This window comes from Salvia splendens, chromosome 16 (genome assembly GCF_004379255.2).
Source record: "Salvia splendens isolate huo1 chromosome 16, SspV2, whole genome shotgun sequence".
In the NCBI taxonomy this organism is placed as follows: Eukaryota; Viridiplantae; Streptophyta; class Magnoliopsida; order Lamiales; family Lamiaceae; genus Salvia; species Salvia splendens.
In genome coordinates, this window is record NC_056047.1 from 4,834,495 (window position 1) to 4,847,767 (window position 13,273).

A 13,273-nucleotide genomic window follows, 5' to 3' on the forward strand; every position below is an offset into this window, starting at 1 on the left:
GTGTATTGCGACTATTGTCTTATTAATATTTAAGTTTATGCGGAGTCATGTGATTTTTTTATTTTATTTTTGTGTGTGTGTGTTTACATCTCCACATCCCTTAAAAGTAATTAGTTGAAAGAAATAATTTTACATTTCGGTTATATTTATCTTTTTTAATAAAAGGAAAAATAAAAAATAGAAACAATGTCCAACATCTCTTGGATTGGGTAGTTGACATCAGAATCAAAATTTGAAGAGAAAGATGACACATTAAATTTTGAAAGTATAGGAGTACTTCTTATGCACTAAAAATTTCAAGAAAGACTTGGATTGGGCCTTGTTTTCAGTAAGAACAATACCTCAATAATTCATCATGCAATAATTCATGATAATACATTAATGACTAAATTTATGTAGGGCTATCCAATCACAAAAATGATAAGGTCCAAAGTTAATTATCCAATATTCCAATATGAAAATTTAACGAGTATTTAACTAACAACATGAGATGGTTATAACATGAGTAATAAAAGTATTTTCCTGGCCTACAAATTCGATTTGTCCACCTCAAATTTGAATTGAATAATTAAAGTTTCATAAAATCCAATTAAATTATCGTAATGAAAGAAAACTAAGGTACAAATATTCTAGAACTTCAACACACAACTCGGCGACTTCTGCCAAGATCAACATAACTAGAGGTACCACAAATCAAAGAAAAAAAGAAAAACAGGGTCAAACTGCAAATCACGATTTAGGTAGGGGCTTCCCCTGCAAAAACGATCCGAATAACTGAAGCGCAGCTCTCGGTTTGAACATGGGCACTTCGTGACCCGCCCCTCTCACCGTTGCAAATGTTAGCCCTTTGTACACTTCAGTCCACCCTCCCACCTAATTCATTATTTCAAATTAATCAAATTGTGTACAATTTTCTATATTCATGAATTTTAATTTAAATACTCCATATGTCACTTACCTGTTTCTTGACATACCAAGGGTACCAAGGGATTTTGGTGTCCAACTTAAGTTGTGCTAAGGAATATCTTGTTGCAGTCACTGGCACAACTGAATCCACATCCCCACTACAAGACAAATATTGTATAATTAATTAACAAAATCCATTTATGGAAATTATTTTTTAAACCATAAAAGAAATTTCAGAAAATATCTTGACACAGTACTAAAAGCTCACCTAAACACCCAAATTCTCATTCCAGCTGCAATTAATTCTCTGTATATAGGGAGAATTGAGGCGTCCGAGTCATTCCAATTTCGATTCAAAGTCTCACTGCAACATTTTTTTTCAATATCAATTCAAATAATTCAACAATCAAAACAAAACAATCAAATATACAAAATTCACCTGCAAGCAGTCCATGTATACGGAATCCGTCCGCTTACGTTAGCATGTAGCGCCTTTTGCACGTCGGGCCTGTTATAGTAAATTTCCGCATATTTCTCCATGCACGGGTCGTATCCCGCCAGCTGTCTCATCAAACCCTGCAGTGACAGAGCCATAAATTTCACTCAAAACATTTTAACAAAAATAAAATAAATACTAGTAGTATAATTTAATTAGAGTGGATGACTGGATTTATAGACAGAAAAATCTGTTGGTAATACCCAAAAATCCGTTGGTAAACAAAAGTTTACCAGCGGACACTGGGCATCCAAAAATTAATCCGTGGGCAAATCCCATTTTTATAGTGTCAAACGTGATTACCGAGCGAGGATGGTGGGGGAGGCGCATGGTGCGACGAGTGGAGGCATAGGCGGAGCGGGAGCTATTAACGGAGCAGGGAGGGGCGTAGATGTTATACTGGTCAATGTTGCCAAACTCTTGGTCCATGGCGTAGTAATAGAGGGACTCGCACTCATTGGATTCCTTCTGGCGCTGGAAGTCGCACGTGCTCATTAGCCGGCGGTAGGTCTTGTCGGAGATCATGGCGTGGCTCCACCAGTAGTTCACCGTGCCAAGGTTGTCGTAGTGATTGTCGGTCACCGCATTTCCCACCTGCATCCGACGAGGATTCACAACTTTTTATTGATTGGCAACCTTCATTTTCCAACTAGGAATTAATGCTCGAAATTAATATATATCAACCAATTGTAATTACTTGTCGTCTTCATGGAAGCATATTGCACGTGAATGTTACATTTCGAAAGGGAAATATCATATTAGTACCAAATTTTCTTATCAATTAAACCACTTTATATATGTGACCGGAATCCTTTTTGGCGTACATGCAATCATTTAAATGGAGTACATACACAATAAAGCTAATATGAAAAGGGCAATTGAACAAATAAACTAATGAAATTGGATCAAACTTGCCATGCATCGTTAAATTAGTATTTACCAAATTTCATAATTTTTCCGACGTACCAGAAAGCCCTTGAGGTTAATTTTGTGGGTAGCATGGGCGTTGTAGTCGACAATTTGCTTAGCCAATTGAGGAACATAGTGGCCGGCGTAGCTCTCGCCGCTCAAATAAATCTCGCGATTCTTGTAGCGAGGGAATCGATCCAGCCAGCGCACCAGAAATTGAAGTGAATCCTTCGCTGAGAAATTTAAAAATAAAATAAATCAAAATCCTCAAAAAATACAGTACTACTCCTATAAATTAAGGCAGATGTTGAGAGAATTACCGGTGCGGCGGTCGCCGGTGTCGAAGAGGTCGGAGGATCTGTTGGTGTAAGAGAAACCGACGCCAGCTGGAGTTTCTAAAAAGAGTAAGTTCGCTAATTTGTTCCATGAAAACTTGTTCAGATTTAAACCAGATGAAGTTTTGTTAATTCTGAACGGTCCGATCTCCTCCGACGCACCGTACCCCACCGATGAACATCCTGGCCCTATTTAACACACCAAATTTATTAATTCAGAATATGGATCTCACATTTTTTTTTCACTCCACTGGTATCTTTTAATGCAAAATTATGGGATTATTGATATTGATAATAAGGCTCATAATACTATAGTCTGTCTATACACACATTTTTTTCAACCTTTAGGAAATTTATTAGAGTGTCAGTAATGCTGCTAAATTAAAGAAAATATGTTACATTTTTTTTTGTGCAATTAACCTGTTTATTGAGAAATGAAATACTAATATACTACTGTACAATAGTAAACAGTAGGGAGACTAGCACCTACAAATCTGTATTACTGTTTGCACGAATTAGGTCATGATAAGTGGGCCTAACCAAATAGTTCCATCCTTTTTCTGAGGCCAATATTTTGCAACCCAACTTTCTAAATGAGTCCAAATTATTTTTAAAAAATGCATTTGAATCCCTCTCTAAATAATCCTAAATTTAGAATTTTAATTACAGTAGGATTTATGAATTATGAATGACCTAACCTAATCCTTTCCGGGTGCAGGAAGCATGCTGACAAATTTAATATTCTGCAGAACTGTAATAGGCAGATGGATACCAATAAATGAGGACTTCTCCACCTTATTTATTCACTCTATTTAAATTTTACTGCATGCAAAAGTTCGATTTTTCAAAAGCTAAATCCAGCATTCAAAACTAATATACACGTTACATATTATTTTATCAGATACTATATGTTGCATAATAGCTAAGTAACGGTGAATTAATAGGGGCAAATATAATGCACCGGGCTAGAAAAAAAATCGAGATAAAATAAATCAAATATTAAAAAAAACATATAAATGACACACCTTTGAGTCTATATCACCCTTAATTTCTGCTTGTCTTCGATGAGACAAATATATGTATAAACTATTTAAATCAAATAATTATATAGTCAAACTTAAATGTCAGTGAAATACAAAGATTAGGTAACCATGAATGACAAGAAAAGATCTGGGATTTCTTTGATTTTCGTCAAATGCTCAACCAATTTGTCGGTTCATTTTTCATTTGTATTTAATCAAGAAAAGAATTAGTAAAATTGTAAAAAAATGCAATACATGCATCCGTACAGTAAATAAGGAGATGAAACAGTCACAAAATCAAAAAGTTTGCCGCCCTACCTTCTTTAATGCATGATTAATTTCCCACACCATGCAAAACTTCGTGTGTGTGTGTGTTTGTGTGTGAGAGAGAAAGAGAGAGACTTTTCTTATTCATTTCAAGATTTATGTTTCAAAATAATATACTTCATTTGATTAGTGTCCCAACTAAAATTAAGCGACCATAAAAACAAAATTTAATTATGTCCAACAATTTTGCGTTTTTATAAGAGGAGTTTGTTGTAGTGAGGCAATTAGTACCTCCGTTGAGCCAAACAACAAGGGGCTTCGACACGGGGTGCTTAACCGCCTCCGTAAGCCAGTAGAAGAGTGCGCGACCGGCAGCAGCGTTGACAGTGACATAGCCGGAGAATTGGTGGAAGGCGACCTTGGGCTGGCCCGGGAGCGCTATGATTCTGTCGGCTTCTTCCTCCTCATCAGCATGCGTTGCCGTGGCAACGGCAACGTGCAGCAGCAAGCTGAGTGCTGCAATGGTGGCGAGGAGGAAGGTGAAGGTTCTATCTCTTCTAGCCATTAGCAAAATGGCTGGCAACCTTTAATTATTGGTGGAGAGAGAAGAGAAGCGTGAGAGGTGGGAGATTTGATCATGTATATATTTGGGGGGAGGTGTTATTATATGTGTGTGTGACATAAAATTTATGATGCCATTAATGTGCACCAACTTACTACTTTCTTGGTTCAACTTCATCCTAAGAGGGTGAATTGGTAATCATTCATGGTATTAGAATGGGTTGATCAAGATGTCCCAACTAGAACTATATGCACTATACTACACATGTACACGAATCATTTTAATTAATTGATGTGTATAGTTCAAGGAAAGGAAATGTAGGTATTTCTTGAGTAAAGAAATAGTAATTTAAGAAAGATGGCTCAAATATGCATGGTGGGGGAGGGTTAAGTGAGGATTTGTAAATATCGTGAGAATGAAGAATCATTTTCAGTCATTCAGTCGTGTTATTGTTAGTAGCACTCCGTATTTCAAAACTTTAATTAATTAAGACTTAATTACAAAACTTGTGCCAAGAGATGATTTTAATGTCGCTATTTTAATTTTTGGATTGGGATTTTCCTTAGAAATTTAATGGTGAATCAAACCTTAGTAGTTTTTTCCCTTCTTCAATTTAGAAAAAATGTATATATGTAGTACTTTTTAGAGAAGGAATCGGTACAATTTTTTATCATCATCACATCCACCCATCATTCATCTCCAACTCATCGTTTCTCTCTTTTTTATAGTATAAATATTATTTTTTTTTATCAATTTTCAATTATTACAGTACTATATAACAAGTAATAATAGTTTCTTTATGATCCCCAAATTACCTCTTGGTACACATGTTTACTTTGTACATGTCAGAGATAGGTATATATCGTGACCTTTTCATGATTTATAAGTTCAAGTTACATCATATATGAAGCTTAGTCATATGATAAGATGTATGTTTATGAATTCGATTTATAAGTCAAACAATCTATTGTTTAATTATAGAATACTATGATAATTCATAAATGAATTAGAGGCGGCGAATAGCTAAAAACGAACCTACACTTAATTTTTTTTGAATTGAGGAAAACATTTTTTGTAATATCTTGTTCTTGGAAATTTAGAGATGGTCAAGGATGCATTAATTGTGAATTTCCAGTTTGCTGTATTAAGCTGCAGAAACCTTGAAATGCTCGAAATTTTCAATGTCAACATTTATTTCAGACAACTACTACTTTTAGTCTTCCAAAATTACCCGATTTTCTAAAAGATAAACATCATCCCTCGACCTCTATAATTTTACTCATCCAATTATTACTACTAAAAAATGCCTTGATTTTTTTAAAGGTAAAGGAGGACTTTATCTTACACGATCACAATATTAAAGCTATAAATAATTTAATTTTTTTATTAAAGTTTGTATTGTCTATTATATTTGCATATACTTAGCTTTGTATGGCAATATAACTAGTACTCCAATGTTTACACATTATCTACAATTTATCTATTATTATCATAAAAGTGTTTAAAAATTTTTAATGTAGCTATATATGTTCTATATACTATAATATTGTGTTTTAAAAGTCATAAAAGTGTATTTTAATAGTCATTATCTTCTTAAAACTTTCACACCCTTGTTTGTTTTTAGTTTTCTTTTTCACTTGTAGGTGTTTTATGAGTAATTCATATAAGGGATAAATAACACAATAATTTTCACTCAACCCATTGTATATGTAATATTAATATATTATTAAATGAAAATGCATTTATTATAAATTTTAAATTATTATAAAGTTGAGGAGATATTTTATTGGAAAAATCAAAAGTGGAATGATGATAATTGAATGGCGTTGACCAGATGGAGGGTTTGAGCGATATACAGTAGCAGTGTGACATACATCACTTCAGCATCCATCCATTGTTGCACAAATTATCATACAATCTGACATTTTATTCAATACATATATCAACTGCCAGACTATTTATTTACCACGCAACATTAACATCCTAATAAAATACTCATATAAATTAAACACCCTTCACATGATTTAAGCTATTAATCTTACAAAGACTCTGAAGATTTGTAGTACTAAACTATTTATCATGTTAGTGTTGATTGTTGAATTCTGATCCTTTATTTACGGCCAGGAAACTGGACTTAAGACAAATAGCTAAGCTTATTTTATTTTATAATAGATCTATGTCGTGATTATTAATCATCTAATCTCCAAATAAATTTATTTAGAGACATGCATGTGATATGCTAAGCTGTGACTTACTATATCTAGTTATCAATGTCATTCAAATAGTTTTTATTTTTTACTCCTTACCTTCATAGGTACTTAGGGTGGAATTATATAATCTTTTTTTTTCTTTCAATTTTTTACATATATGTAGGTCATTATCAGTGCCACATCAAGATTTAAAATTCATTCGAAATGAGATTTTTGTTAGATTTCAAGTTTATACCTTCATAGCGAAGATATATCACTACAAAAAAAAAACGGGATTTATCGATTTAGTTGAATTCGTAACATATACCGATCTATATATTATGATCACATATTAAAGAAATTCCCATAATCTTTCTAAAATTCTTGAAATTAGACCACTCGACATAAAATTGGAGGTCATTAACTTCATAGATTACGATCACAATAATCAAAACCAATCATCACTGTAGATTATAAAAAATAGAAGAGCAGATCTTTATAATTAAGAAGAAAAAGACCTGATTGAATAAAAGTACTACTATATGGATTATAACGAGGGCTATACAGATTTGTCATATTTGTAGAGTTTGATTTTGATGTTAATAATTTACATATGAAATTTAAAATTAAAAGCTTATTATTATTATTATTATCATTATTATTGATATTGCGCTATAGTATCACATGGTTATATTGCAATTTGAGTCCAAGATCAATAAAAGAAAGCAGCCAAGTAGCGTTAATTATTTAATTAGGCTTTGCAAATCCAATTCTCATTTAAGATGTATTTGGACTGAGCTTAATTCTAGACTCGGTCCTATAAATGAAACGTAACACCATAAAATTAGAATCTCGTGTAACGAATATAGTTGGTCTATGGAATATTGGTCAATTGTCCATAGCAATGTAAATAGGAATAATAAAGTCAAGGGTCCAAATATATTGTGTTATCATCTTGACTAGACTATTAATTTATTGTCGATAAAGATTATTAATAATGAAGCTATGACTTCTTCTTTCATTACTTAGGATAAGACTTTTGAGTTTTGAGTATTCGCCAAAATTTCATTTGTCTATGAAAAACTCGTTAGTGTGGTGTATAGTATATTAGTATGGATTGATTTTTTTTTTCATATTGATTAGTATGGTCGGTATAAAAAGATAAGAATGTAATGCTCGATCAATCATATTTTTTAAACTAGCAAGCCCCACCATCTAATACCGAGTAAACAATATATTAATTCACTTTTAGAAAATTTTTAATTTCATTACATAATAATGGTACACTATGATCCCTAAGAAAATATCGGAAAAATCTATTATAATCTTTTGACAAAATAACTATTTCTATACATCTTCACTACCTTGGTAACTTTTTCCTCCAACGAATTTATGTATTGATAATTATATACCTCGTCTCTTAAAAATAAAAAATTCTTTCCTTTTTGGCCCATCTCTTAAAAATAGAAACTTTTCATTTTAAAGTATTTTTATAATGCATATTATCCATACACATTAATTTATACCACTAATATTGTCGAGATGCATCCACTAACACTAATTGATAACTTTTTTCTCTTTTACTTTACTCATTTTTCCTCTTTCCTCTTTCTTACTTTACTAATTTTACGTTAAACTTAAGAGTGATGCTAAATGACCATAAATAATTTTTTGGAAGTAAACCGGATCGGTCCCGTCACAGTTAATGCACATAAAAAGTATAAATTTTTTTAAGACGATTATATCCTTAAGCCTTAAATATTAGTAAATGCTAAGCAAGGCTCTTAAATGATAAAGCTGGAGACAAAAAAACAAACTCAGTTTCCTTTCAAAATATAATTACGAGACTTGGGTTTCAATCGAAATTCCCCACGACACAATATAGCCTGTCATTACTTCTTTTGTTTGAATTTTTTAAGCAATATCCAAATTTATTTATACAAAAAATATATCTAAAAAATATCAAATCTAGACACCCCCACTCATCGGCTCCCTCTTTTTTTCTTTACTTATTAATATTATCCTTCATTTTCTATCTTTTCAGATTGTTCAATTATTAAAAATATATTACACCATATAGTTGTAGCACCTATTATATTCTTAAAATTTATATCGTAGTAGTAAATAACTAAATAGTACTGCATTAATTAATAATATTGTGATAACTTGCAGTCATTTGTATTTCATTGAGACTATTAATTTATAACAACTCATAATATTATAATATGTTAAACATAATAATCCCTAATATTAAAAATTCTAATAACGATTTATAGTGTATAAATTAATAATATCAAGGGTTGAAAATAAAACATTATTAATCTTAAGATGTTACTATATCACATGATAATATAAAATTTGACAAGTGTATAAGTTAATAGTATATTATTACGACATTATAATTGAACATTTAGATTTTTTATGTATACACAATATGCAGTGTCAATTTTTACATGTATAGTATGATCCTACATTTGTGATACTACTATAGATTAATTAACAATGATAATTGTATTATCAATAATTATAATTCTGTTAACAGTTTGTTATATTATATAACTATAGTATGATATTTTATAACTTAATAGGCTTAATCTACTTATAATTAAACTTCAATTATTTATTTCTAATTGATCTTTAATGCAACTAAAGATTAATTATTTCGATCGTATAATTTGATATTCAAATTAATTTTCATTCATTTAAGTAATTTAGATCATGAGTAGATTTTCGATTTAATTGGGTGTCATCTAGTATTAGATTAGATTAGAGATTTGAATTGATCTTCAATTTAACGAAGAATTTTTATTGGTCTTAGATTTATTTAATAATTTGGGATCAAATATTTTCAAGTATTAAATAAACCACAATGTAAAATCAAAGAAAAACTTAAAAATAAAATAAATGACACTAAAGAGAAAAAAAATACACGTAAAAGATGAAAAATAGAATGTTTAATTGATTTTCCAAAACTTATGATCTACTCCATTATTTTACTATTATTATTTATATTTTATGTATGATGTTTTGATTTTTTTTTTAACATTATTAATATGTTAAAGTGTAGTAATTGCTATCCTTTGTATACATCCCATTGTGGATGTACTTAAAAAACAATTAATTTTAAAATTGCAATATATTTTCAACTTTGTGCTGCCACGTGACACGTAACATGTAATATTGTAAAAAAAACATGAAATATATATTTGTAGAAGTTGTAAATGGATTTTCACAAATTGCATTTTAGTTATAGGCAGATTGTAGATGGATTTTCTGCAGATTCCCGGTGTCACAGAAGCATGCTTCAAAATCAATTGAATCTTCAATAAAATTTAAGTTTGATTGAACATTTACTTGTTCAGTTCATTAATTGAATAGAATGATAGAAGATGAAGTGAATCCCAATTGAATTTTATAAATTTTTAAATTGTTCAAGTGAATCAAATATCTATTGAATCTAAAATCAATTGGGAATTTTCGATCTTAGATCAGTTATTAGTTATTTGATAATAATTATAAATTGCGACACCACATAACATAATTAGTACTCCATTATAGTTTAGCTAAAACCTATAATTATCGGATAATTGCGACAATAACAATAGTAACTGATAATATTACATGACTCCATGTTGTAATAATATATTAGCAACAATATATTAATATGAAGTTGTATTTATAATTTTTAATATTTGATATTATTATTGGTATTGTCAATATAACCTATAGTATATTCTTGTAACAATTTTAAATGGTGTCATAATATAGTTTATAATAATGATATAAAGCTACTCATACCATTACGGCCAAACTCCTATAAGTAGTACAATGACCTTTAAATGTATTTTGCATTTAAAATTTATCCATGTTATCTATATAAGTCAATATTATTACTATTATATGTTATTATTAGTATTATTAGCAAGTTTAGTTATTGGCGTGTAAGTTGTATTATGTCATATAATAGTTATTTTTGCAATAATATGATAATTATATAATAATAGTTATTTTTGCAATGTAACAAATTAAATTATTTTACATAATACAGTAGCATCTAAAATACGCAATAATTTACAATATTAATATGTGACTTATATTTACAGTTTAGAAGACATGATCCAATTCTAATACACTTTATATGATATGCAGTACAATTATATAACTTTGCACATTCATGAAAATTGATTACCAAATTAGAATAGCTAGGAGTAACATTATATTTAAGATTAGTTGATCTTATTAAACTAGATCATAAAATATATATGCAAGCATATATATACTACTTATTACCATAATTTATTTATGATATATTGTGATGTCTCTTAGTTAATAGGTATGATATGATTATTTCCAATACAACATACATATAATTTGACATAAATTGTGCATAAATTATTTCGTAAATTGTGCATAAATTATTATGGAGAGAGAATATTGTAAATTTAAATTTGAAGTAAAAAATTGAGAAAGGGTAATTAAGTAAAATTATCTTAACACTAACTATTACTATTAATTTATTGTATTGACTTTTATAATTATTTACAAAAATACCATTGTGTGGCTGGCTACATTATGACTGCATAACATTACTCTAAACTTTAAGTTCAAAAAAATTATTTTAAAAAATAAAGGAAGTTAAAAAGTCTAAATCTGATAGGAAAATAGGCTTTTATTTTCAAGAAGTCTCCTCGAAAATGTGACTTCTATATTCTAATAGGAAAATAGGGTTTTAATAAAATGAGAAAAGAAACGATTTCATAACAGTCAATAGACTCGCTTGCCGTCGTGGACTCGTGGTGTGTTTCTGTGTGCAATAGTGCGTGGCTGCTTTACAACGTGTATAAAAATATTCAATGTGGCTATAAAATCATTAATAGTAATCCCTATGCTCTATTAAACGAGAACGAGAAGCGTCTTATAAATTATAAATTAAGTTGAAGTATCATTATTTTGTTCAGTAACACATCCACTTTTTTCTTCCCTTTTTAGATATCTAAATCGACCGTTAGGAACCCAAACGGTCACCTTTGGCAGCTGAATGACACCATCATCTTTTGACACTATTAAACTCCCAATTTCCATTTCTTGACACACAAACTCATATTCTCTCATAACTAACCAATTCTCAAATTCAATGGACACTGCTATGCTTCTCCAAACCCCTCCCAAACCCACCACTTCCGATGCCGACAACAGCCCTCCCAACGAACCAAACTCGCCGCCGCCTCCTCCTCCGGCCTGCAACTCCGGCAAGAACAGCACGCCCGACCGCCTCAAGGTCCCTAAACCGTTCAAATACGCGGAGAGGTACACTAGCCCAACTGATCAAATGATGTCCCCTGTTACCAGAAACATTCTTGCTAGAGGCAGAAAGGGAAGCAAGCTAATCCCACCCTCTACTAATCACCACAAGGTATAACCATTTTTTCAAGAATCTTATCATTTCTTGATCACCAACGTATTGATTCTTGAATTCTGATTTTTGCAGATTCAAGCTTTTAATCTTCAGGAATCAAGCCCTCTTCCAAATTGAGGAAAAGGAGTTTTGAAGTTTCATAGCTAGTTATTAAATACTCCACATGTATTTACTTCTGTAATATACAAATATATTATCAATTCAAGCATTTCATCGAACACAAAAGGGGCATTATTCAATAACATGATTAACAAACAAAATAGCTACTCCAATCGGACTTGGTACCACTGAATTGAGCCGACATCGCCATCGATTTCGAGCTCACAGACAGATTTAACTAGGTATTGAACAGCATCATCGATGGAATCAAATCGTGCAAGGTCGGGTGGAAGAGATTTACCCGGCCAATTCTGCAACCATTGTTTCAACTTGTCGCGCAATTCGTCTTCCGACACGAATTCCTCATCCTCGCCTGGCTCCATCAACACATAAGTCTCAGACTCCGTGTTGGATCTCCTTCTTCTCCTCGAGCTATCGACCTAATTGAATTAAGCAGCTTCAACCAAATCCTAATCGAATTGGGTAGGCTGAACAAATTACCTTGAGTAGATGACCTCGGAATTGGGTGTTTCGGAGATGAATCCATTTGTGGGGAAATGGAGTTGGCGTTTTGGATTGGGAGAATGGTAAGTGTGGATGAATTCTGGTGCTTGATGTTAATAATGATATCTTCTCCATTAAATCACATAAACACTGCTTCAAACCCTACAAAGAAAACAAAGGTTTGTTGTCAAAAATATTAAGGATAAGATGAATACCAAATATCATCCATACTTTTTCCTTCCTTATTTTGTTCTATATTGTTTCTTATATTTTCTTTTCACTTTTCATAGTTAGAAACTTAGAATTGCTAGCTAATACTATTTGTTATTGACATTTCTGAAGTAAAGTTGAAAATAATACCCATATAAGTTAGAGCAAGATTCAATCATCTAACATGTAAAATTCTCGTATACAAGACAAGACAAGACCTGTATGGTCAAATTGTTTTCATGTTAGTGAACTAATTGTAACTGATCTAGATTTGGGATATGTAATTACTAATAAGAATGGGTAGTTTTATAGATAAGTTATAACTACTTTATTAACCATAGTTATAATTGGCAAATGT

General features: G+C 31.1%; 3 protein-coding genes across 4 annotated transcripts; 1 reads left to right on the forward strand and 2 right to left on the reverse strand.

The window, feature by feature from the left end:
- Nucleotides 1-539: 539 nt before the first annotated feature.
- LOC121771305 (serine carboxypeptidase-like 25) lies at nt 540-4,583 on the reverse strand. Its single transcript, XM_042168086.1, has 8 exons — nt 4,227-4,583; nt 2,632-2,835; nt 2,369-2,544; nt 1,706-1,996; nt 1,346-1,482; nt 1,175-1,270; nt 959-1,064; nt 540-873 (listed from the first exon to the last, which is right to left on the reverse strand). The coding sequence occupies exons 1-8, from the start codon at nt 4,498-4,500 to the stop codon at nt 730-732; spliced, it is 1,428 nt and encodes a 475-aa protein (XP_042024020.1). The 5' UTR covers nt 4,501-4,583; the 3' UTR covers nt 540-729.
- Nucleotides 4,584-11,622: 7,039 nt separating this feature from the next.
- LOC121771293 (proline-rich receptor-like protein kinase PERK12) lies at nt 11,623-12,327 on the forward strand. The gene is made up of 2 exons (XM_042168075.1): nt 11,623-12,099; nt 12,175-12,327. Exons 1-2 carry the CDS (start codon nt 11,821-11,823, stop codon nt 12,217-12,219), a joined length of 324 nt encoding a protein of 107 aa, XP_042024009.1. The 5' UTR covers nt 11,623-11,820; the 3' UTR covers nt 12,220-12,327.
- Nucleotides 12,271-13,172, reverse strand: LOC121771292 (protein CHLORORESPIRATORY REDUCTION 7, chloroplastic-like). Of its 2 annotated transcripts, none has more exons than XM_042168074.1 (3): nt 13,066-13,172; nt 12,703-12,867; nt 12,271-12,641 (listed from the first exon to the last, which is right to left on the reverse strand). In XM_042168074.1, the coding sequence occupies exons 2-3, from the start codon at nt 12,838-12,840 to the stop codon at nt 12,366-12,368; spliced, it is 414 nt and encodes a 137-aa protein (XP_042024008.1). In that variant the 5' UTR covers nt 12,841-12,867; nt 13,066-13,172; the 3' UTR covers nt 12,271-12,365. The 2 variants fall into 2 exon arrangements, with proteins under 2 accessions (XP_042024008.1, XP_042024007.1); XM_042168073.1 differs by lacking the exon at nt 13,066-13,172 and adding an exon at nt 12,937-13,031.
- Nucleotides 13,173-13,273: the final 101 nt, after the last annotated feature.